At 46.5% G+C, this 24,870-nt stretch overlaps 1 protein-coding gene across 1 annotated transcript in view; it reads left to right on the top strand.

Annotated features, from left to right (window-relative positions):
* LOC119648624 overlaps positions 1-23,632 on the top strand; it is a 31,905-nt gene extending 8,273 nt beyond the window's left edge. Inside the window, exons 2-3 of the mRNA XM_038050394.1 lie at positions 22,790-22,968; positions 23,618-23,632. Coding sequence (XP_037906322.1) covers positions 22,790-22,968; positions 23,618-23,632 — 194 coding nt within the window. The remainder of the gene's footprint in view (positions 1-22,789; positions 22,969-23,617) is intronic.
* Positions 23,633-24,870: the final 1,238 nt, after the last annotated feature.

Consider the following 24,870-nt stretch of genomic DNA (forward strand, 5'->3'; position numbering starts at 1 on the left):
CTAAGCCGCCTCTTGCCTTGCATTGGATCTTGCAATTTCTTCTGGCAATTGTACTGATGCAGCCTTCATTTTCCGATTTTTCTTTTGTGAAAAGATTTTCTTTAACATTCTTTTTTCTCTTTATTTTCTTTTCTTCCCAGTTCCTTGACTCGTGCGGCACACTGCCGGCCTATGCGATGTAATATGGTACAGAACGTGATGCTGGTTTCGGGGATATATGAGCTTCTGGGAGTATCGTTTTGATGATTAGGGAAGGATGCAACTGCAAGTCCATGGAAAAGTTCGGGAATGCATACTTTCTCCTGGGTAGTACGGCCCATGAACTAAACAAATGTTGGCCAAGTTAAAGCCTGTAAGGATAATCGCACTCAACCCCCAAGGCTCATCAGCCCCCGCATAGCCGCAACCTCATGGTACCACTTAAAACAGTGATCCTGCCTACTAAACCATACAATATAAATGCGTATCTTTTCAGTAATTTCTCACTTATGTACTCATTACAATTCAATAACGCCTTGGCAGGAAACTAATACTCGATTCTAGCCAACCCTTTGGTCATCAAACACATAATATTGAGATTTTCTTTCCTGGGCGTAACATGCCAACTCAGCATCTTTCACTGCTCCCATAGATGCGCGCAATCTAGAACATTAGATACCGATGAAGCAAGATTCTATTCTATATTGAATGCGCTCTTGATCGCAATCATGATCGTGATGGCGATGGTGATCCTATTTCCATTAGCAATGGTTTGAGAAATTTCCTAGCATTTGATAATGGTCAATAAAGCGTTCGACGGAAAATAGATAGGAACCCGATGCGGCACATGTGAGGAAAGTTCATTGGCGACTCTTGTTCGTACAGATGTTAGTGTGTATGTTCAGAGTGATTGCAATCGACATAGATCATTTCTTTTTCGAAACGCGGATACATTATGCGTAATCAGGAGATCTATTAGATACCTGAATGAAGTAGACAGCAACGAGGCAGTTGCTTGGAATGGATGCTTGAAAAACTGCATGGAATTAACGCAAGAGAAGTAAATGGATCACATTTGAAGAAAACACTATTTTTTTTCTTTTTTTTTTTTATGGATGGAGGTGGAAATCTTAGAAAGACGCTGCTGCGCCAGGTTGCAGCAGTGTGTGGGATTCACACCCACTAAAACCACCCCCACTCTTCCGCCCCTCCCCGCGGGACCACCGTGAAGTATTACTTCGCGGGGGAGGCTCTGGTTCGCTATACCAGCTCGTCCATGTCACGTCTCCGTCGCGCCGCCTTCCGAGCTCGATCCAACTCCAGGAGTTTTGTCTGCACCACGACTACTGCCTCATTTACCGCCATGCAGTTTTCCTCCGACTTCAACATCTCTTCTACCAGGTTGGGGGGCTCGATGTCCGCCCCTAAGATGCTGTTCAACCTCCTTTTCTGCTGCAGAAATCTGGGACAATGGAACATAACGTGCTCCGGGTCCTCGAGTGTAGCACCACATTCAGGACAGTTGGGAGACTCGTCCAACTCGAAGCGATGCAAGTACTTCCTATAGCCACCGTGTCCCGTAAGGAACTGTGTCAGGTGGTAATTCAATTCTCCGTGCTTTCGGTTGACCCATTTCTCGATACACGGGATCAATGTATGGGTCCACCTGCCCTTGTCGGAATTATCCCACCGTTGTTGCCACTTGCCACACAACCCTCTCCTGATGGCTTTTCGGAAACCCGCATTCACCTCGGCTGGATTTGCCTTCCATTTTTCGTAGAGCCAGTGTGCCTTGCTCGCTAGAAGATCTATAGGGATCATTCCTGCGATAACACACACTGCCTCCGTTGACGCCGTCCTAAATGCGCTGCACACCCTGAGCGCAATTGGCCGGTATGCCGAACATATCTTCCTCCGGTTGACAGCGTGGTTCAACGCTCCCGCCCAGACAGGGGCCGCGTATAGCAAGATCGACCTCACCACTCCCGCGATGAGTAGCCTGCGACTATACTTCGGCCCTCCCACGTTAGGCATCATCCTTGCAAGGGATGAGCTGGCATTTGCTGCCTTCTCTCGCGCATAATCCAAGTGTCCCTTGAAACTCAGCTTCGCATCGATCATCAACCCCAGGTATTTGACAACCGATTTTGAGACGACCTCACGATTACCAACCTGGATGGTAATCGTGTTGTTCTTCCTACGGTTGGTAATGAGGACCGCCTCCGTCTTTTCGTCCGCCAGGTCCAGCTTGGCCATTCGTAACCATGACTTGATGGTATGAATGGCTTCATTTGCATAAAGCTCCACGTCCTCGGGATGCTTTGCAATTGCAACTATCGCCAAGTCGTCCGCAAAACCAATCAGCGTTTTCTCCTCCGGCACGCGAAGGCCAAGCACTCCGTTGTACATTATGTTCCACAGCAGCGGTCCCAATACAGAACCTTGAGGCACACCTGCTGTCACAATGTACTCCTTCGGCCCGTCGTCCGTCTCGTACCAGAGAAGTCTGTCCGAAAAGTAACTCTCGATGAGCCGAGCCAAGTAGCTAGGAACACCCAGTTTGGCCAAAGCGCCCTTAATCCAGCCCCAGTTGGCTGAGTTAAAAGCATTTTTGACGTCCAGCGTCACCAGAGCACAGCATTTGCCCATGGCCATTGCATTTCGAGCCAATTCAACGACCTTTGCTACTGCATCGACCGTAGAGCGGGCTCGCCGAAACCCATATTGCCGCTCTGAAAGACCACCACAAGCTCGATGAACGGGAGCAACCTGTTGTATATCACCCTCTCCAACATCTTCCCCATGGTGTCTAAGAGACAAATAGGGCGATATGAAAGGGGCACACCGGGTGGTTTTCGGGGCTTCGGTAGCAAGACCAGCTTCTGCCTCTTCCACTGGGCGGGAAACACTCCTTCCGCCATGCACGATTCGAATGTGCTTGCGAACACCCTTGGTCTGGCCTTGATCGCCACCTTCAGAGCCCCGTTCGGAATTCCGTCCAATCCCGGAGCCTTGCTGTCCCCAATACGTCTGCAGATTTCCCAAAGTTCCTCTTCGGTAACATCAGGGATCGAGAAGACGTCCTGCTGAGCTGCCAGTTGGGGTTCTCTTTCGTCCTGCTCCTGCTGCGGGAAAAGAGTTGCAATTATTTGCAACAAGAGCCGTGGGCATGTCACCTGAGGTGATTTTCGCCCGCGGATCTTCTTCATTACAACTTGGTAGGCTGTACCCCACGCTCCCGGTGCTCCGGCCTTCCCCTTGTCCTGTGGGAAAGTCCCCTCGCTCGGAGACAAGAGGATCTCAAGGCAGCGATCTCCGTGTTCCACCAGTAGTTTGGCCTCTTGCCGTGGTGCAAACGTCGTCGTGGCATCGTAGCGTCGCATACTTCGGTTACACGCTGAGACAGCTGTGTGACCCTTTCCACCGCTGTTCCATCCGGATCATGGGCTCCCTCCAATGCGGCCAGGAATGTCTCCTCATCGAAAGCTCCGATAGACCAGCCAACCGCCTTAGCCTTTCTACCTCCAGAGCGTCGTTGACTGCTTCCCCGGTTCCCAATGCGGAGGAAGATGGCCTGGTGGTCACTGTGGGTGTAGTGCTCACTCACTTGCCAAGCCATCTCCCTCACCAGTGAAGTGCTAACAAATGTCAGGTCAACGATCGAACCCGACCCTCTTCCTCGAAAGGTGGGCACGCATCCAACGTTGGCCAGCACGATGTCCAGCTCCGCAAATGACTCCAACAGAATTTGACCTGTGGTGTTCGTCGATCGGCTTCCCCACTCCAGGGCCCACGCGTTGAAATCGCCCGCAATGATTTTAGGGCTGCGGTCTCTAGCGTCCAACACCAGACTGTCTAACATCTCCTCATATTGTCCTAAGGTTGCACTAGGAGGAGCGTAGCAGCTGTAAATATGGACACCGTTGACCTTCGTCCTTATAAAACCGGCTGCCGGGGGGGCCATGACTTCCTGAATGGCCTGTCTTCCGCACGCCCAGATTGCGGCATTGCCAGACGCATCCACCGCCCAAGTCGCACCGCCGTAGTTTCTGTACGGCTCGCAAATAACCGCGACATCGACATTCGACTCTCGAATGGTTTGCGAGAGCAGGTCCTAAGCTGCCTCACAGTGATTGAGATTGATTTGTATCAATCTCATTTGCCTGTGCGGTTCAGCTCCCTCCTATATGCCGGACATCTGGTGCTTCCCGCAAAATGCCGGTCGTCCACGCCCTCTTTCCCAATACATAACATACACCGGATTTACTTAACTCGAGCATCAGATCCCCTCTCTGTGTTCGCCTGATACGGCTCACACTATCCCCCAAATCCTTCAACTCCGGGTCTGACTTCACCTGACATAGGACATATTTCCCTTCTTGGAAATAATTATTATTTCCGGGCGGAGCTTCTTTTTGTCCTTTTTCCTCTTGTTGTTCACCTTAGTCCATTGTTCGGGCCTCCGGGCGTTGGTTTCTTCCACTTTTGTAAGTGTTGTGGTTGCAATCGTGAGATTACCGACTTTCGCAGGTACTCTCGCCGGCTCCGCCTTGTTTGGTGAAGAGGCTTTTTTCTTCTTCGGGACTTGCTGTGGTCCAAGAAGCTCGCTGGTACCGTCTCTGGCCCGTTTTCCTGTCTTCCCGGTTGCTTTATCACGGGGAGGCGTCACCTGCGTTTCCCTTGTGACCTTGCCAACTGACGCTTGAGCATTCTTTTCTTCGAGTGCCTTGATATAAGACAATTTAATGCCTCTTATCAAGGCTCGAATATTTTGGTGGGTATTCCGCCTCTCCTTGATGAACTCGCACAGTTCATTTATTCTTTCCCCGAGTGTAACGAACGCCATTCCGGTATGTTCCCGTTTGCTTTCGCGCGTTGCGCCATAAGGAATGATCTCAATTAAGGGACTATTCGTATTTCTTTCAGAGTCCCGCGACGAATCTCGACTACCAAAAAGAACCATTGTTCTCGGTGGTGATCTCCCAAGCTTCGAACTCCTCCTAAAAAGATCCGGTTTGGACCTAATTTCCACTCCACCATTATCTCTTGTAGCATTAGATGCCACAGTAGCCAAGTTTTCCACTACTGAGGCACTGCGGTTGTTGGATATCGACGGCCGGGAGCCCGCTTGCTCACTCCCAAAAACCGCCGGCACTGGGTTTCCGAAGCCCTGCACCGTAAAAAAACTACTTTTCTCCTCTTCCATATTTGGTTTAATTTCTGGGTGTCCTTCCCATAGCCAATTTTTATCCACGGGTGGGCGTTTACTTCCCACCTACCCGGCCTGCGCATTAGCATGCCCATACACGCACATCTCCGGATGCGTGCATGTGCATGCCAATGACACATTCACCGAGCATTCCCTTATCCGCACGAAGGGACGCGCCTGATGGGAGATTTGGCAACTCCGCACAGGAAGAAAACACTATTGAGGAAAGTATCCCGGACTTACCCTTCGCTGGTTCATTGTGTTATCCAGTGCTTACGCCCAGACAGGAGTCACGTAAAGAAGGATAGATTTCACCACCCCTGCGATAAGCAGTCGGCGAATAGATTTTAGCCCTCCAATATTGGACATCATCCTTGCTAGAGATGAGCTAGCATTTCCTGCCTTTTCGCGAGCGTAATCCACGTGCCCCATGAAGCTCAATTTGGCATCGATCATTACCCCCAGGTATTTCATGATCGATTTGAAAATGAAATCGTGATTACCAACTCGGATTTTGACAATGTTGTTTTTCCTGCGATTGGTAATAAGGACCGCCTCCATCTTATTTTCCGCCAGGTCCAGTTTCACCATTTGAAACCTTGCACACATTTGTATACAATTTCACGTCCTGAAGGTGTTTCGCAACTAATATTACCACTACCAGGTCGTCTGTAAAACCAATCAACGTTGTCTCCTTTGGCAAGCAAAGGCCGAGCACTCCGTGATACATGATTTCACTGCAGGGACCCCAATATGAAGCCTTGGGAAACACCTACTGTCACAACATATTCCTTCGGCCCAACGTTCGTTTCGTACCAAAGAAGTCTCTCCGAGAAGTAACTCTCTATTATCCGAGTTAAGTAAGACACCTAGTTGAGTCAGGGTGCCCTTAATCCAACCCCAGTTGGCTGAGTTAAAGGCATTCCTGACATCCAACGTCACTACCGCACAACACATACCAGCAGCCGATGTCTCCCGGGCCAGGTCTACCACCATTGCAATGGCATTGATCGTGTACCACAGTCTGTGAAAACCATACTGCTGCTCCGATAGACCACCGGCTAGCTCGACGAACGGAAGCAACCTGTTGTATATCACCCTCTCCAACATCTTTCCTATAGTGTCTAAAAGACAGATAGGACGATATGAAGAGGGTACGCCAGGTGATTTTTGGGATTTCGGTAGCAGAACCGAGCTCTGCCTTTTCCACTGAGCTGGAAACACTTCTATGACCATGCACGATTCAAATGTGCTTCTGAACCATGTGGGCCTGATTTTAGCAGGCCCACGCGTTGAAATCGCTGGCAATGACTTTGAGGCTGTTGTCTCTATTGTCGAACAACAAGCCGTATAGTATCTCCTCAGATGTAGGTTTGGACGCCGTTGACGTTTGCCCTACAAAACCGGTTCTCGGAGATGCCATTGTTTCTTGAATGGCTGGTCGTCCACATGCTCATATCACCGCGTTTCTCGATAAGTCTTTCACCCACCTAGCACTAACGTAATTTCGGCAAGGTTCACATATTACCGCCACATCCACATTCGACTTACGAATGGTTCGTGAGAGTAAGTCTTGAGCTGAATTACACGGGACAGATGACGCTACTCCAGGGTGACCTACGATCTCCCATGGATATGTACCAAGAGAATGGAAATGGGCAAGAGTGGTATTTATCCGAAAACGCATAAAAAGGATCATAAAAGAAAGACTTGCTGTTTCGTCCGGAACAAAGGCAACTCATCAGGCGCTGCCTTATCTTTGCCCTGAGAGCAGCGTTACCGCAAGTGGTAACAGATAGAAAACGTTGATTTTTATAATCGCAAAATCATGCAAAAGTGAACTATATCCAGGTTTAAACCGCCAATAGTTTAAGCCTAAGCTAGACTAAAGCAATACACTGCAATAGTAAGGCCTATGGGGCCTATGGGGGACAGACAGAGCGGAACTGAGCACAACAACCAGCGAGTTATGCAAACTTCCAAGACTGGTTTACGTGTGTATCAGTGAGGCAGTAAGACTTAGCGACCGGCATCCCTAGAAGTCCTTCTGGGATTGACCCCTCTCCATCTGCACATACAGATGCAAGGAAAGAGAACGATTTTCAGAATGTCTTAGACGGGCAGTTACCTAAATCAAAGGAAAATTGATATTCTTTCTAGGCGGCATCCCAAATTACTAATACCAACCGATAAAATGACAACAAGGTTTCACTTCGATAAGAAGTTTGAAACACGTTGGTGCAACAGGGCAAACTGGAAGAGCGCGACATTTACACACGGCTTAAACCACCAACCGATTACTTAGTATTCTGACGGATCTCATTCGGCAGAGGGAGCGGCCGCCGTTGTCATTGGTCTAAAGAAAATCCACTTTCCTGCATATTTTAGACGGAAATATACACCGGATGTACCTTCTTTAACCTTTTAGACGGAAATATACACCGAATGTACCTTCTTCAACCTTGTTATTTTAACCGGCAGCTAAGCGGCTATTAAGGCAGTTAGGCCCAACCAAGTATATAACAAACTGGTATCGGAATGCCTTAACAGACTGAACATGTTCGGCTCGTTCAATAAGGTCTGAATACTCTGAGTTCCAGGCTGCATTGGATTAGAAGGCAATGAGGCAGCGGACGAACTGGCCAGAAAAGGAGCAGTGATGCCGCTATAAAAGCCAGAGCCATTCTGTGGAGTCGGAAATAGGTTCATGACTACGATATTGAAAAATCTAGAGGAACAGCTGAAGGGACTTTGCTGGGTGAACTTACTAGGAATGGAACAATGCAGGTTGCCTATGGAGGAATACGAATCCAAGCTCTCGAAAGATTGTTTCAATTCCGCCAAGAAGAGCCTTTGTTTCATAGTCGCTGGTCACTTCAGGCTAAACTATCACCTGGAGGAGCTAAGGATGTCTGCGGACAATGTCTGTAGATTCTGTGAGGAAAGTGATGAAACCCCAACACATTTTCTGAGATAATAGTTCTTTTAAGTCGTAGTGCGAATTCCCTTGCAATTATTTTATTTTCCGAGTTGTCACAATCTCGACAGATGCTGGATTTTACCTAATACTACCACCAAGTGCCAAGCATTTAGGCTCGGACGACCCTACCTACTTAAATTATAAAGGGGCGCTGGTGGTGGCGGCCAGTGGTAGGTTATTCGGAGAATCCCTGCCGCAACACCGAGCACGTATGCAGAATGTTATATTTCTGCATGGTTTGAACCAGACTGTATGAGAATCCCAGGACATCAAGGGAAGCCATGCGGAATTTTGGTACAATACCTGTAGCTGATAATATTATGGAGAGTACAACCACCCGCTTGATACGGCAAATTTCGCTCTTTCATTATGAGCTTTTTATAAGCTCGGTTGTCGACCACGCGGTCCTGAATAGCACACATAAATTCCTCCGTCCCACCAAAGAGCTCCTCAGCACACAGCCATCTGTTCGATAAATGCAAATCGACAAATGGCTGCCAAAGACAATTCACGTGTTTACCGTGCATTGCCATCGACTTCCATTCATCGATCCGCTCTTGATCTTACTTCACCCCACTTAGAGTATTGAAAAATCGATCATTCAAGTTGAGTGGAGTCAGTCCACAGTCTGCCTTACAGACAAAGGACTCATTCAAAGGACTCGCCTGCTCCTTGTTATAAAAATAAGCGCGCAGCGAGTCAACTTGGCGATGATGTTGTACCGCTACATCAACTACGCCCCCACCTCCGATGTCACGAGGTAGGTTCATCCGCTCCATAGCAGAGTTTGGACGATGCATTCGGAATTTGGACATAGTAGCAAGTATCCGCCGCTGGACGTCATTCAGATAGGTCTTCGTTCACGGCAATATACCGAATGCATATGCCAGTGAAGGAAGATGCGATGTCAGTACCAGCTTTACATGTCGCAGGAATTCGGATAGCAGAGCATCCTTCAGATCAACAACTCGAACATGGATTCCTTGCAGAATTTCAAGGTATTTGAAGAAGTCTGCCTCGGTCATAGTCTGGATTTGAAGGTCACCAATGCTATGTCCCACATGCCGCTCATGATGATCTTTGCGGATGGCTTGGATTCGACACTTATCTAATCCAAATTCCGAATATCACCGCTGAACATATCTACTATTTGCAACAGACTTCTAAGGTGGTCGTCAGTACCAGCATACAGCTTGATGTCATCTAAGTCCATCAAGTGTATCTGTGGTGCGGCAGGATCTACAGCATTCGAAATTTATTTCGAATGTTGCGGCTGCGGACGGATAGATGGCGCGGAACTCTCCACTCACTCATTTTGGTGGTATGCCTTGGCTAAGTCCAAGGTCGAAAAGATGCGGCAATTCGCGAAGTGATGCGCAAAGTCGTGGATGAGTGGAATCGGATATCGGTCAGGAACAGTCTGTGCGTTTAGCCTTCTGTAATCCCCACAGGGACGCCATTTGCCATTTGGCTTAGGGACCATATGTAAAGGGGAAGACCAACAGCTGTTTGAGGGCCTGCAGATACCCTGTTGAACAAGTTGTTCAAATTCTTTCCGCGCGATAGCCAGTTTCTGGGGTGGTAGAGGACGCACCTTCGAGAAAATCGGGGAACCAGTAGTATTTATGTGGTGCTGCACATTGTGCTTCACTGGTTTCGAGAGACTACACTCGGTAGTAATCTGGCTGAACTTTTGGAGGAGTGTCCGAACACGAGAGTCGGTGATGTCTTCCAAAAGAACGGAAAGGTTATTGTCAGAGTGAGATACTATTTGGCCCGACGAATTAAGGTTGGTTGTGGGGTCTATAAGGGACTCATTTTGCAAGTCCACCAGCAACCCATAGTGACACAAGAAGTCTGCGCCTAATATGGGGAAGCTGACATTCGCCAGGATGAAACGCCACGAAAACGTCCTACGCAAGCAAAGACTCACGTCCACTTGCCTGTACCCGTTTGTATTGATGCGGGAGGAATTTGCTGCCGCCAGTATGAGGGGTTATGGATATAGTCGATGATGCCGGGGTACGGGAAGAACCGAAACCTCCGCACCCGTTTCGACGAGGTAGTTGCGCCTGCTGAGGGGGCCGAAAATAGTTAGGCGACGTGGCGCTGCGCTCTGGGTGGCCGTCGCCAAGACCCCCCGCGGACCTAGTTTTTTGCGGTAGGCGCGAATTTACAAGGTAGCGTACATCTTGTCGCTTTATCTCCGAATCTCAAATGGTACCAGCAAATACCTTTGTCCGCAGGCTGTCCTGACGACCTGCTACCCGAACGCCCTTTTCATTTGGCAGACCGTGAGCGAGCTCGCGATCTGGCACTCGAACACTGACCGTCCAACGTGGCCCGCATCTCGGCCACGCTGGCTGTTAAAGCAGCTATCTCGCGCCTTAAGTCGCTCACCTCATCCGACTGTGGTTGAACGGCCGCTATGTTTGGGCGAACGTACACCTCCTGTACCTGGTCGGCCGTCGCTGCCAGTTCCTCCAAGGAACCGGAAACGCAAGCTAGAATCCGGAAGCCGTCGCAGCCAGAGCGACTTGATCAGGTCGTCGCCAATCTTGCTCCCACCCAATTGCCTCATTTCGCGAAGCAATTGGCTGGGAGTTCGATCACCCAACGTTAAACCCGCCAGCAAGTGGTCTAATTTTGCCGACTCACTTGCCGCCAGGCGCCTGATCAACTCACTCTTGAGCTGCGTGTATGATGCCGACTTCACTACGTCCGACACCATAAGAATGGATTCTTCGTCCAGGCCGACCACCGCGTAGTTGAAGCAGCGTCGTGTCCGCTTTGTGGATTAACGGGGAACGAAATTCCGGGATCCGTCGCCGAAACCCCCTAGGTTTCGTCTGGAGGCGGAGTGATGTGGCGCGGCAGGATCTGCAGCATTCAAAATTTATTTCGAATGTTGCGGATGCGGACGGATAGATGGCGCGGAACTCTCCACTCACTCATTTTGGAACGCACCAAGGGAGTGGAGAATTAGCGGTGGAAAAATGCCGTTGGTTGGGACAGTAAGGACCGCATGGAAATAAGCCGGTCTCTTCTGTTTCCAACCGCGGCGGCGTTCACACGAATTGCAAAGATCCAGTTGGAATGCCCAAATTCAGAAAGTGATCAAGTACTGTACGCGCATCTTGTGATAAAGTTAAATAAAGTTAATTTTTTGTGTTTTAAATATACGAATTTTATTTATTGCTAAATATCAGTTCGCACTCAGCACGTAGGCCTTATTTGATTGCAAAACCATACTCTCAAGCATCATTTAGTAGCCATGAACAAGAGGAGACTCAACGAATTCCCCTGAAAGCTGCCTTTCCGTACAGTGATACGCTCTGAGGTATTGGCACCCTCAGATGAATGCACTGACAAGGTAGTATGCCATCCTGCCATCACTGTCGCCAAAAACTTTATTAGCTTGGGATCAATGCGATACAGATGTAGGACATCGATTAGCCATCGAAAACGTTGGCTTAATCGATATAGCAACTAAAGATGTTTCTCTGCTTGTCCTATAACTACCGAGTGATTTATGCTAACCGCCGTGCCAACCGACTGTGTATACCGATAAATTTCTTATACCAGAAATTCTGCTCCCGATCCAGACTTGGGCCCCTCCAGTTCTTCAGGTTGTTTATGGCTCGTCGAACTTCCTCTTCGATAACACCCGCAAAATTTATGCCAGGCGTATTGGCATGGCCGGAGCCTTCGGTGCTGATCCACTCCGCATGCTGGGCGGATAACCCCCAAAGTCCTCCCAATATTCTTTTGCTTCAGTCACCGAAAACTGTCTGGACGCTTTGTTGGGATTCGTTAAGTGATCTGAAAAACTTCGCTGGTTGCTCGCGTAAGTTGCATTCTGGTCACGTCTGAAATGACTTTCGCCGCACCGCTGTAACCGACTGCTTATGACAGGAATTTTTTGCTTTATTGTGTCCAAAATTTCAACTACGGGTGTCTCACTAGGGATGGCTAAGTTCCTATGAACTCTCAGCACTTTATTTCTTACCCCTGGCATTGCCAGTGCTTATCCGAATCAGTCTAACAATGTCCTGCCTTAGTGAGTACCACCGACGTTCCAGATGAATTTTCCATGGTGGATCTTTTCGGTCACTCAAACCAAATAACCCGAAAGCGAATCTTCTGACCGTGCAATCTGACAGCCATAACTGCACCACAATACGCAAATGATTGTAGTTGCAGCAGCGAACCTCAGCGCAGACAGCTGGACGGTGGAGAAGAGTGCTTCGGTGAGTACTGAAACTGTTACCTGCAGTGCGGCGTGGTGTTATTGATGACGCCGCCTCCGCCGCCTCCGCCCCCATCGTCTCTTGGCCTTCAGTTTCCGCGATGACCTCAAGTCGAACACATTCCCTGATGGTGGCCGGGATTGTGTCGCTGCGAATAATAAAGCGGAACTAGTCTGTGACTCGCTGCACAGTCACGTGCGCGAATTGCGGGAAATGTTCGACCAATCTGTGGTACAACAAGAGGCGGTAAGATGTTGTACTCACCTCCGACCTTATTTTGTAGTAGGAGCGGATGATGAGGAGCAGTGTATCGAGTAAATCAAACAATATGCAAGGACCAAGGTCTTCTTATTGACTACACTATACAATTGAACCTAATTTTCCAAAAAGACCATCGTCATGGCCTCAGAAGCACCTAGCGCATAAGACTTTAGGAAAATACATCCTCTCCTCTTTTAACAAAACTCTTTGAGATATGTAATATTACACATAGTCAAACCTGGTAAGCGAATGATCCGCTTAGTAACAAAACATCCCTTTCCAGGTAGGATTTATATCGGAGGAATTCTGCAGTTACATTCCAAAAATACCGAAATCATCCACACTATGCTCCACCTAATGGCAATGACATCTTAAAGAGTTACGGAAGAGTACCACTACAGTCCATGCATGTGTTAGCAGAAAACCACTAGTGAAAAGTTCCACTAAATGGAAAACACTCTTTTGAACATGCACAAGCTCCTTTTGCCTCCGTTTCTGTTGCAACTGTGGAAATCTCGAAAATCTCTTCCCTTCCCCGTAGCTTCAAGTAGTCCCTGTCCTTCCGAGCGGATCCTTCACAATAGTTCGTGGTTCATGGATGGCAGGCACCAGCTCCTATATTACAAACGAACTCACACACATAGCTTTCAAGCAGGAGTCTGGGCACTTGTCGCACTCCTTATTGTTCAACTTGAAACAATTCGTGACTACCCCGAAAAAAACAAAATACGGGGAAGCTTTAGCCCCATTCACCCTCAAGTGGATGGAAATCACAAGAATCATAAGAATCGCGAAGCACGAAACAACTTGCTATTAACCTGCGTAGTGAATTCCAAGATTACACCAAGCCAAGAGCTTAATGAGTTCGCAGGAAAACATGTTCCTCCAGATTTCCATATTTCATTCATAAAATCGTGATGAAGAATCTGGAAAAAATATGAGGGATACAAACGAGATTGTAGTATCTTCTTTCGTGGGATTCGTATTACGTGTTGTCTGATGGTAGCGACACTGGGTCCTTTGATGGAGAATTATGAATGAAATATCCTCGCCATTCATGGAAATTTAATTGTTTTACTGTACGTTACGCTGACAGGGGATGATATCGAAGTGTAAATAGTACACTAATGAACGTATGTATGTTTATGTGAAGATATAAGTATATATCATGGGCGCTCTAAGTGCAGCGTGACGCTATGCGAAGTTATCAAACTAAATAATTAAGGAAGTCCTTTAACCACTAAAAGGAAAATGGAATCTAAGTGGAATCTTGTGGAAAGAATGCATTACTCCTAAATTTCGTGCCAATCTGTATAGCCGTTTCTGAGAAAAGTGCGTGTGACAAACAGACAGACAGATGCCAAATGCATTTTGTGCGAAGGAAAGGGGGGACGGGATAACCGGGGTATATGTGTACAACTGTTACGCCCCACCAAGCCTGACACTGCCCGAATTCGAGGAAATGCTTGACAGTCTTCTTCTCGACGCAAGGAGTCGTAGTCCAAGGGTGATTGCTGGTGACTTCAATGCTTGGGCCCGTGAGTGGGGTAGCAGAGAGACAAATGCAAAGGGGCCGCAGTCTATTAGACGCTTTCGTACAGTTGGATATCATTCTGGTCAACGAAGGACATTTTGTATTAGTTTACTTTACTTCATTAATTATTATTGTTGTCCTTGCCGGACACGTGCTGAATGTCTGACGTAAAGTGTCTTATAAAGCTCAGATGTCGAAGCTGACGAGGGGACGCTTTGTCGGGCTTTTGTTTCAAAGCATATGCGTCAGGGTTATGGTCCGTGAACACACACTCCAAGGGAGAAGCGAAAATATTTGATGATCAAGACCGCGGCGAGCAGTTCACGATCGTAGGTACTGTAGTTCCGTTGAGCGGGGTTCAACTGCCGAGAAAAGAAACTCAACGGCTGCCAGACCTGATTCACCTTTTGGTGAAGAGCAGCACCTACTGCGTTGTCAGAGGCATCAACAAAAACGGCTAGAGGTGCATCTTGCAGAGGATGTCGGGATTTATTGAACGCGCAGACAGCCTCTTCACACGATCTCTCGTGTGTCCTAAGTCTTCGGACCAGACAAGTAGACAGTCAAAACGGACCGGTGTTGGGCGGCCTTGGGCAAGAAACGACGATAGAAGTTTAGCATGCCCAAGAACCTCCGCAAATCCTTTACAGTTTTCGGACGCGGGAAGCTTGTAATCGCTTGCACCTTATCTGAGTCGAGCTGTATTCCTTCAGGGGAAATGGAGTGGCCGAGGAATCTCACCTGTTGTTGAAGGAATTTGCACTTCTCAACGTTTAGGACTAACCCGACCTCAAGGAGACGTTGAAAAATGCACTCGAGATGGGCTAAGTGCTCAGACTCTGAGGAAGAAGCGACTAAAACATCATCCAAATATACGAAACAGAAGTCGAGGTTTCGCAGGACCGAGTGGATGAACCTTTGAAAGGTTTGCGCCGCATTGCACAATCCGAAAGTCATCCGGGTGAACTCGAAGAGTCCAAAGGGTGTGCATATTGCCGTCTTTGGAATGACTTCTGGAACTACAGGGATTTGATGATAAGCCTTGATTAAGTCCAAGGTCGAAAAGATACGGCAATTCGCGAGGTGATGCGCAAAGTCGTGGATGAGTGCAATTGGATATCTTCTGCGCAGTTAGCCTTCTGTAATCTCCACATGGGCGCCATTCGCCGTTTGACTTAGGGACCATATGAAGTGGGGAAGACCAACAGCTGTTTGAGGGCCTGCAGATACCCTGTTGAACAAGTTGTTCAAACTCTTTCCGCGCAATAGCCAGTTTCTGGGATGGTACAGGACGCACCTTCGAGAAGATCGGGGAACCAGTAGTGTTAATGTGGTGCTGCACATTGTCTTTCACTGGTTTTGAGAAACTACACTCGGTAGTAATCTGGCTGAACTTTTGGAGAAGTGCCCGAACAAGAGAGTCGGTAATGTCTTCTAAAAGAACGGAAAGATTATTGCTCAGGTGATACCATTTATCCCGACGAATTAAGGTTGGTCGTGAAATCTACAAGAGACTTGTTTTGCAAGTCCACCAGCAATGCATAGTGACACAAAAAGTCTGCGCCTAGTATGGGAAAGCTGACATCCGCCAGGATGAAATGCCACGAAAATATCTTACGCAAGCCAAGACTCACGTCCACTTGCCTATACCCGTAGGTGTTGACACGGGAGGAATTTGCCGCTGCTAGTTTCAGAGATTGTGGAAATAGTTTATGGTGTTGGGGTACGTGCAGAACCAAAACTTCCGCACCAATATCCACGAGGTAGTAGCGCCTGCTGAGAGGGTCGTAAATTGTTAGGCGACGTGGCGCTGCGTTCAGATATGTAAACACCTTTCAGAGAAGCGGTCTGACTCAATCGTAGATCTAACTTTTGTCAGCCCTGCACTGGCACGTGATATGTCCTGGTACGTCAGCAATAACTACACCCACAGCGATCACCAGGCAATCTTCTTTTGGCTATGGGTGGAGTCACCGGCCAGAAGATCATCATGCCTGAAACCGAGAAAGATGTTAGGCTGGTCTACTAAAGCTGTGGATGAGCAGACCTTCATAGAAGCGTGGTTAGACCAATCTAATAAAGCAGGCGCCTTTACGGAAAGAGCTGCCCATTTGGCCCAATGCATCGCCAAAGAATGTAACGCGTCCATGCCTAGGAGGTCCTCATTCCCCAGTAGAAGACCAAACTACTGTTGGAATACTGAACTGGCCAGCCTTCGATCAGCCTGTCACCGAGCCAAAAGAACGGCTCAGAGAGCGGTAGGCAGAATCGACCAAGGGCAAAAAGAGCGCGCCTATAAGGAAGCCCGCAAAACCGCGATGGTGGAGACGACTGTAACGGCGATAGTGGCTGCTGCAGCGAAAGTGGCTACGGCAACGATGTCTGCGGCGTCTGCGGGGGTGATAGTTGCGGCGGCGATGGTTGCTTTCTCGCCCTGTTGTTGCGTGTTCCGTGGTCACCAATTTAGAAAAGCATTATTTTCCAGAGAAATCGAATGAAATAGTCAGCAAATCGAAAATGACATTGTCCGTTGCGGAAATCGAGAGGCAATACCCGCTGCATTGGCTGGTGTGGAACAATGAACATGAAAAACTTCAGAAACTGCTCAAAACAGAAGAAACACTTTTTTTATTAGTCAAGCAACCTTTCATCACTTAAAAATAACTAAACATAATTTCTTATTTGACTGCACTCAAAAGCAATGTAAATTTCTGAAACGGGCTCATCTCAAACACGCGCGTGTCCTTGGTCAAGGCTGGAGACAGAAGAAAGTAATTCCTCTGAAATTGAGAATGCCACGAATCCTGCTGCGCCACAATCATCTCCGCAGTTCACGTGCCCTTCACTATTGCTAAAAATTATCCGGGGGTTATTCCCCCAGCAAGAGGAGGGCATAGACAGCTTCCTGCGACCTCTGAATATGACGGCAATACCACCAGTCACCAGTGACGAGCTGCTGGAATCTGCGCTAGGATAGGAGATAACAAAGCTCCGGGTCTGGATGGTATTCCAAATAGGGCCCTTAAGCTTGCCGTGAAATCCAGACCGGACATGTTCGCTGAGTTGTTCGAAGCGTGCATTTTCGTAGGGTATACTTCCTGCATCATGGAAACGACAGAAGTTTATGCTACTGCCTAAGACTGGCAAACCTCCAGGTGAACCAACCTCCTATAGACCTATTTGTCTTTTGGACACTGTGGTCAAAATGCTAGAGCGAGTAACCTATAATAGATTACTCCCGGTTGTTGAGAGCCAGGGAGGTCTCTCGGATCGGCAGTATGGGTTCCGTAAAGCCAGATCAACCATTGATGCCGTCAAAATTGTTACTGGCTTGGCCGAAGATGCAATCCACAGAAAGGGCAGTACTAGTAAATTTTGCATAGTAATGACCCTGGGTGTGAGAAATGCATTCCATTCGGCCAATTTGAACCTAATACGGGAATCTCTGGCGAAGATTGGTATTCCCGCTTATTTTGCAGCTATGTCAACAGCTATTTACAAGAACGGAGGCTTTGGTATGACACTGATGACGGACTCCAGGAGTACGTTATCTCTGCGGGTGTCCCACAGGGCTCCGTACTGGGCCCGCTGCTGTGGAACATCATGTACAACGATGTACTTAATCTTCCTCTTCCAGAGGAAGCCACGGTGGTGGGCTACGCCGACGATATAGCGCTGGTTGTGGTCACAAAGCACCTCGAAGATACTGAGTTATACTCATGCGAAGCGATCAGTTCTATTAAGGGTTGGCTAGAGAGTTCTGGTCTGACACTTGCGGAGGAAAAAAACGGAAGCGGTCCTCATCACCAAGTGCCGTAAAAGAAATTTTGCCCGTATTCAAATTGGGAATCATATCATCACTTCTAAGCCTGCCATTAAATACTTGGGAGTGATGATAGACGGGAAACTTAGCTGTAAGCAACAAGTGCAGTATGTTTACGACAAAGCATCCACTGCGAGTGTGGCCCTGGCAAAAATGATGCCGAACGTGGGAGGGCCACGGCATGCTTCCAGGTTGCTTATAGCTAGGGTAGTGAGTTCGATCCTGCTCTATGCAGCTCCAGTTTGGGGAAAGGCATTGCAAGTTACATCTAACGCTAACAAACTGAGTTCAGTCTACAGAAGAATAGCCCTAAGGGTGTGCTCGCCATTCAGGACTGTCTCAGATGATGCAGCATTCGTCGTCTCTGGAATAATGCCCATTAATATCCTGGCAGATGAGTTGACGAATATATATAGTGCGAAGTCTATCTCTCCTTTATCGCAGACGAAGAACGCCGAAAGGGAGAGATCGCTAAATAGATGGCAAGAGCGTTGGGAACGCTCGGGAAAGGGTCGGTGGACACACAGGCTCATCCCTGCCATCAAGAAGTGGGTGGAGAGATTAATTATAATTTTACTCAGTTTCTCACGGGGCATGGAGGATATCGCCAGTACCTCTTCAGGTTTAAATTGGATACCTCACCCGACTATCCAAACTGCGATGGAGTCCCAGAAGACCCAGAGCATGTATTCTTCCACTGTCCAAGGTTTGTGGAGGAAAGGAAGAACCTAGAGGAGGCTCTAGGCGAGGTGCTCGTACCAGAGAATCTGGTGCGAAGAATGTTAGCATGTCAGGAAGACTGGGATCCGATCAACTCCATGGTCGTATCTATCCAGAGCAAACTTCGAAAGGCAGAGGAGACTAGAAAAGCGCGGTTACGTACGCCGCGTAGAGATGAAAGGGGACCAAGCTAAAATGAGCTGACTCCGCCCCGTGATGTAATACCGTACGGTGGTTCCACGGGGCTTGGGGAGAGTCGGCGGTAGTCTTAGTGAATAAGAATCCCACACGCTGGCGTGCAAAGGCCAGTGTCTTTTGCAGATTTCCACCTTCTCAAAAAAAAACAGACAGACAGACGGATTTTTTTGTACTGCTGTCAGTGACGAATATACACATAGCGACCACCAGGCCCTCATTTTTTAAATCAGGCATGGTAAACGAATGAAATGGTCTTGGACGATAACTGAAAGGTGGACAGCTAATAAGTTTGACGAAGAGATTTTCGAAGAAGTTCTGCAGCAAATATAGCGCTTGAAGGAAGCGCAGAAAATAGAGCTTTTCAGATTGGCGAAAAATTGCGACGAGCATGTGACGCATCCATGCCAAGGTATATTGTATCCCAGAAGCGAGTTCCGAACTTTTGGTGGAATTATGAAATCGGAGAATGCCGCAAGGCCTACCTCAAAGCCAGGAAGTCAGTGAAATAGAAACCGATCTGGATACGAGCAATTACATGAAAAATATAAAAACGCTCGGAAGAAATTACATGTGGCCATCATAAAAAGTAAAAGCGAACACTTTAAGCGACTATGTAATGAAGCTGACACGAACCCCTGGGGTGGCGCCTATAAAACCATACTATCAAAAGTTGAAGGCAAACGCTCCCCACCGATTTCTTGCCCTACTCTGCTTAATGAAATAGTAACGGATCTTTTCCAACAGAATGTGAGTATCGCTAACCTTCCCACTGTCGAGATAAACACCGCCGAAGTTTCCATGGTAAATGAAAAGGAGGTCCTCGAAGCTGCGGATAAAATTTTTGGAAATAAAGCACCTGGCTTGGATAGCGTTCCCGAAACAATTCTCAACGCAGCAGTCAAAATAGCTCCAAATATGTTTGCCGAGGCATTCACCACATGCTTTAAATAAGGAGCATTTCCTACAGAATGGAAGAAGCAAAAATTAATACTAGTCCCCAAGCCAAACAAACATTTGGGTGAAGCTTCGTCCTACAGGCCGATATGCCTTCTACATAATTCTGCTAAACTATTCGAACGAGTAATCTATAACAGATTAATTCGAACTGCCGAAAAGGATAGAGGTCTCTCCGAAAATCAGTTCGGTATTCGAAAGGGGAGGTTACAACGGATGCACTTGTCCTAGTAGCTAACACAGCTAAGACCGCACTTGACGAGGGCAAATTTTGTCAGTGATTACACTTCATGTGAAGAATGCCTTCAATTCCGCTAGATGGAGTAAGGTACTTGAGTCCCTTATCAACTTAGGCGTGGCGAAGTACCTGGTGCGTATCATTGCCGACTTCCTAATCGATAGGATTCTGTCCTGCGAATCAGATGAAGGAATGAAATCATACCAAATGACATGCGGAGTTCCACAAGGGTCTATCCTAGGGCCACTCTTGTGGATTATTATGTATAACGGGATACTGACCCTAGACCTTCCTACTGGCGTGTCCTCCATTGGTTTCGCAGCCGATGTTGACGTGACGGTTGTTGCACGCCTTCTCGAAAAAGTCGAGCTTTATGCAAATGAAGCAGTCTATGAGATTAAATTCTGGTTAGAGAATACTGGTCTACAGCTCATGGAAGTGCACTTTCTCCGCTTGGAGAAGGTCAGAGTTGGAACGCAAACATTTCATTCCAAGCCTGCACTTAAGTACTTAGGTGTAATGATTGACCAGAGGTTAAATTTCAAATTGCATGTGGAGGGTGCAGTAACCAAGGCATATAACATCAGAGCGCTGGTTGCGAAAAGACTACCAAATATAGGTGGCCCAAGGGCGAGCTGTCGACTCCTTATTTCGAAGGTGGTACTGTATGCGGCCCCAGTACGGGCAGATGCACTGAAAAATATAGCAAATAAGGGAAAGATTGGAGCGGCGTATCACATAAGTGTACTCCGAACATGTTGCGCTTTCAGAACAATGTCCAATGAAGCAGCTTGCGTGATAGCAGGAATGGTCCCGGTTGAAATCCTGGCGAAAGAAATACAACGACTTTACGATCAATCGTACTTCACCGGAGAATCTCCTGCCCATCGGTGACAGCTCGTGCGAACTGAAACTGCCGTGGAATGGCAAGAGAAGTGAGACGAGTAGAAAAAGGCCGCTCAACTCACAAAATCATATGGGATATCCGGAAATGGATCGAGCGACCCCACGACGAAGTTGGTTTCGACCTAACTCAATTGTTGAGCGGACACGGAGGCTATCGAGCATATCTGTATCGATTTGGGCGTGATGATTCGCCACATTGCCCAAATATTGCAGAGGGCGCAGAACACGATTCGAAGCCCAAAGGGTTACATTAGAAGCTATCATACAACCGGGGAGCACTTTACACCCGAAGATATAATGGAACTTATGGTGAAAGCAATGGGGATATGGACCGAAGTCGAAAAAGTGATTGCAGCCATCGGAAAGAAGCTTAGGCAGGAAGAAGTCATCCGAAAGATTTATGTGTTAGCCTTGCGCTTGGTTGGCGCTCATCAGGAATTGCCCAAGAGTATGTAAGGAGGTTTCATTGCTCTTCTAGCAGAATCTGTAGATATGTTAACATCCTCAAATATCGCCAGGTACTAGTTTAGTTTAAGGTGACCTGAGAGTATTCCCACTAAGCTCTTAAGGCTTTTCTAGGTAGGTATTAATGCTATATTTAGGTATTTTCATATTTTCCCATAAGTACCCTAGATTGTTCTATTCCCCATAAGTTAACTCAGTATAGTACCCTTAACATTTCTCTTCTCCTCCTGAGTGTTATTCTCACGAACCATTTTCCGATTCCACTGAAGGGTTCTGATCCGTAGAACTGCATTTTTGCTCTTTTTCTGGGTAGTTCATTTGCTGCTCCATCGCCTTTTAGCCCAATATGGCCTGGGACGCAGTGCATCTGGAACCTATTGTATGAGCCAAGGGTACTGATATTTAACAAGGCATTCCTCTACATAGCAGTCGTGTTGAATCTGAATGTCTTTTTCCTTGAATGATCTGTTTTCTCTCAGTAATGAGAAATCCATCGGTATATCAGTTAGTCAGTTGTTGGTTCAATCAGTAGGTCACTGTTACGCTCTCCCAGTTCGTCTTGTCACACCAGCGTCATCCAAATTTCTTATCAAAATAAAACTTTAATACAATACTATATCTCGGTATTAGTAATTTGGGATGCCCTATAGAAAGAATGCCATTGGACCAGTCTTTGGGGTTTATGCAACTTCTTGACCTTTGTGTCAGTTCCTCTGATTTAAACGGCTTTCCGCTCGCCATCTGGACCTTTTCTCTCCAGAGACTCCAGGGATGCCGTTGGGCCAATCTTTGGAACAAATGTAACGTCTTGACCTTTGTGCCAGTTTACTGTCCCATAAGCAATCATTGACAGTACTATTGCAGTGTATATCCAACTTAGTACTTTCAGTGTCCCTTCCATTGCTTTCCTGTTATGGACTTGCAAATCAATAAACCTCTTGTATCTTTCTTACATACTTATATTTATGATGTAAGTCTTTCAGAGTATCTTTTTGTCTAGCGTGGTTCCAAAATATTCCACCTTTGTTTCTTGTTCAATTTTGGGGTCATGTATTTTGATGATCCGCAAGAGATTTGGCTACTATAATACGCTTTCTAGTGAATAGCACTATGGCGATTTTGGCTGGATTGATGGCCAGTCCCGGCTTCCAGTAGCAATCACTAGTAATTCTCAATTCCAGTTAAAATCTGTCATATAGGGTCCTTTCAAATTTTTTCGGCGTGAAAATTAGGACTATATCATCAGTGGCATTTCAATGCGTCTATCAATAGCCGTATCAGTATCCAGCGCCATTGGACCACCTTGTACAACCTTGCACACCCCAATAGAATTAGTACCTACAACATGGTATACAGGCATTCTTATCTCTGCATATGATATGTTGTTGATGTCAACTGATACAGAGCGGTTTCGATTGATTGTCCTGCTCGTTAATCATGTTGTTCTGAATGTAAGTGAAAAACTGTCAAAAAGTTAGTCCTAATATAATGTTTTCTAGGACTTTCTATTTTTAGCACAAATTTTGGAAATTTAGTCCTAAAAAATTAAGGTTAAAAAGGATCTTTATTGCTCGTTTTTGTAATGAAAATCACCAGAGATATGTCTCAAGGTTCCACTGCTCCTTACCACCTTCAGGTTTAGAAGTTTCCATCATCCTACTCTAGCTTCCGATCATGTCTTAGCTATTTTCCCCTGTTCTTTTTTCCGCTCTCTCTCTTGTTAGGGTGTTTAAAAGGAAAGAATTGCATTTGTCAAGAAATAAAAACTTAACATCGTCTACGTCGCTAAAAGTAATTTTTACGCCGCATATATCGATATTTCAGGAACAACTTGTTCCCTTCTTTAGTTTGGGGTGTATGCTAGAAACACTGCCAGCACATATTGCTTATTTATTTGTCAAGTTTGCGGACACTGTAATATAGTAATGCAGAAATATTTGGTAATGTGATGATATTAGGTAATACGGTGATATTTGGTAATCGGTGATGTTGTAACGTTTGTTAATGTTTGGATCGCGCTTGGTGATGTTAATTTTTTTTGTAGGTGGGTATTGATTCTAACTTTTCATTGATTTTTTTCTTTTTTCAATATATTCACAGCGTCTAGAATCTTAAAACTCTTTTCCTTTAGGTCTTCTACAATGTTGTCTTTTTGGCACGTTGGGTGGAATCCCTAGCCATAATTTTGAGAGGCCGATTGTTTTTGTCTTCCTAAGTGGACCATTGGATTTTTTCCATGTTCAGCTTCTCGGGAGGGCTTTGTAGTTATCTGCGTTTAGAGTATGTACTTTCCAAACATTTTTGTTTAGAGCAATTATTGAGTACTATTTTATCATGGCTGCCAATAGGAAGCTTTTCACTTTCTGGTGCTTATCGATCCCGCTAATATTAATCGGCGCTAATCTTTTCTTAGACGCTCTTCTTGTTTGCAAGATTCAGTCAGTTTCTCTAGCCAATTCTTTCTCTTCTGTGTGGTATCCTTTTGGTTCATTTAAACTAAGGCCACGGCACTTCGCTGGGAGTGAACTAGCCTGAGTAGTTTTCTTGAAGATTTCGTTTTCCTGCTGTAGTTTTTTAATTTGCGAACTAAGTTGTAAAGTAAGTTTCTCTAGCTTGGTGAGCTTCCCTCATTTTCCCGTTTCCTGAGGTATTTTAGTTACATTATTAGTTGATTTTATAGTTTTAGGTTTTCCTCCTTTGGTGTTAGTGATTTTTGTTAGTTGAGTTACGATTTTGATCGATGGTGATGATCTTGTAACCCTTTAAACTAAAAGGGTCGACCAAATGCAAACACCTCCCCAGAAACAACAGGAATGACCTCCTGAGAGGGTGAATTTTCCAGTAGAGCTGGTCTGCCGCCAGGCGTATATACTACATTGTTTTACTCCATTGCATATGGGTGGGTGCAATTTATACTTTTTGCCAGGTTTTGTGGTCTCTGTATTAGACTGCTAGGGCTTCATTCAGGTTTGTTCAAAACACAACGGTCGACTTGATACAGACAAGAACAAGGATCATCACTAGCCTTTGCCGAGTTCAAATTATTTATTCAAAATATTTACTTGCTAATGTTTATTAGACTTTGAGGTGATACTACTTTTACCTACCCATCTTTGTCATTCAAACTAAGGATGGGGCGGGAGAATTTTGTAAACATTTTTTTTTTGCATTATTTTAGTTGATTTTTTGGAATGGAGAACTTTTCAAGAATATTGACAAAATTTGAGATGAATCAGAGCAAAACTAAGGAAGATACAACGGTTTAAGCAACCATCCCTCATACATCATTCAGCGAGATTCGTGGTTGGAATGGTAAAAAGAGGTTTAGCTGCTAATGCATTGGATTCGTTCAA

Source organism: Hermetia illucens, chromosome 2 (genome assembly GCF_905115235.1).
Source record: "Hermetia illucens chromosome 2, iHerIll2.2.curated.20191125, whole genome shotgun sequence".
NCBI classification, from domain to species: Eukaryota; Metazoa; Arthropoda; class Insecta; order Diptera; family Stratiomyidae; genus Hermetia; species Hermetia illucens.